Source organism: Penaeus monodon, chromosome 30, assembly GCF_015228065.2.
Source record: "Penaeus monodon isolate SGIC_2016 chromosome 30, NSTDA_Pmon_1, whole genome shotgun sequence".
NCBI classification, from domain to species: Eukaryota; Metazoa; Arthropoda; class Malacostraca; order Decapoda; family Penaeidae; genus Penaeus; species Penaeus monodon.
In genome coordinates, this window is record NC_051415.1 from 20,854,612 (window position 1) to 20,855,082 (window position 471).

Sequence of the window (471 nt, forward strand, 5' to 3'; positions counted from 1 at the left end):
ACGTGCTTCCTCAATGTATGAATGAATGTCTATGATTTGGGCAACAATGGAAGTCAAACAAAATGAAGATGAAAACAAAGGGAATGAGCAAGGAGCAAGGCCAGATGGATGTGAAAGGTGTTGGGAAAGAAATAAGAATCTGATATATCATAACAGGGCAAAGAAAATGCAGAGAATATACTGACCTGTAATATTTTTTACAGTCCAAAAGTCCATTGAAACCAGTAGGACAATGGTCACAAAAGCACCAATAAATCCACTACCATACCATCCGCAAAACAGATAAACCACCAGAGCCGACACTCGGAATATCAGATGGAAAAGCGTAACAACTGGATGCCTGCAATGAAAAATATTCATCAAGGCTTTCTCCTTTTTTTCAAAATATATAATAGCTGTATAATTCAGTGATAATTAGTTATAATTCAGTTATATAACTCATTCCTAAACATTGTAGATGAATTTATTTTA

The 471-nt window shown here is 34.8% G+C and overlaps 1 protein-coding gene across 4 annotated transcripts in view; it reads right to left on the reverse strand.

Annotated features, from left to right (window-relative positions):
• The window catches only part of LOC119592622 (uncharacterized Golgi apparatus membrane protein-like protein CG5021), a 14,466-nt gene that overhangs the window by 5,222 nt on the left and 8,773 nt on the right, over positions 1-471 (reverse strand). For all 4 annotated transcript variants that reach the window (XM_037941516.1, XM_037941515.1, XM_037941514.1 and 1 more), the window contains one exon: positions 186-340. In XM_037941516.1, the coding sequence (XP_037797444.1) occupies positions 186-340 (155 nt within the window). The remainder of the gene's footprint in view (positions 1-185; positions 341-471) is intronic.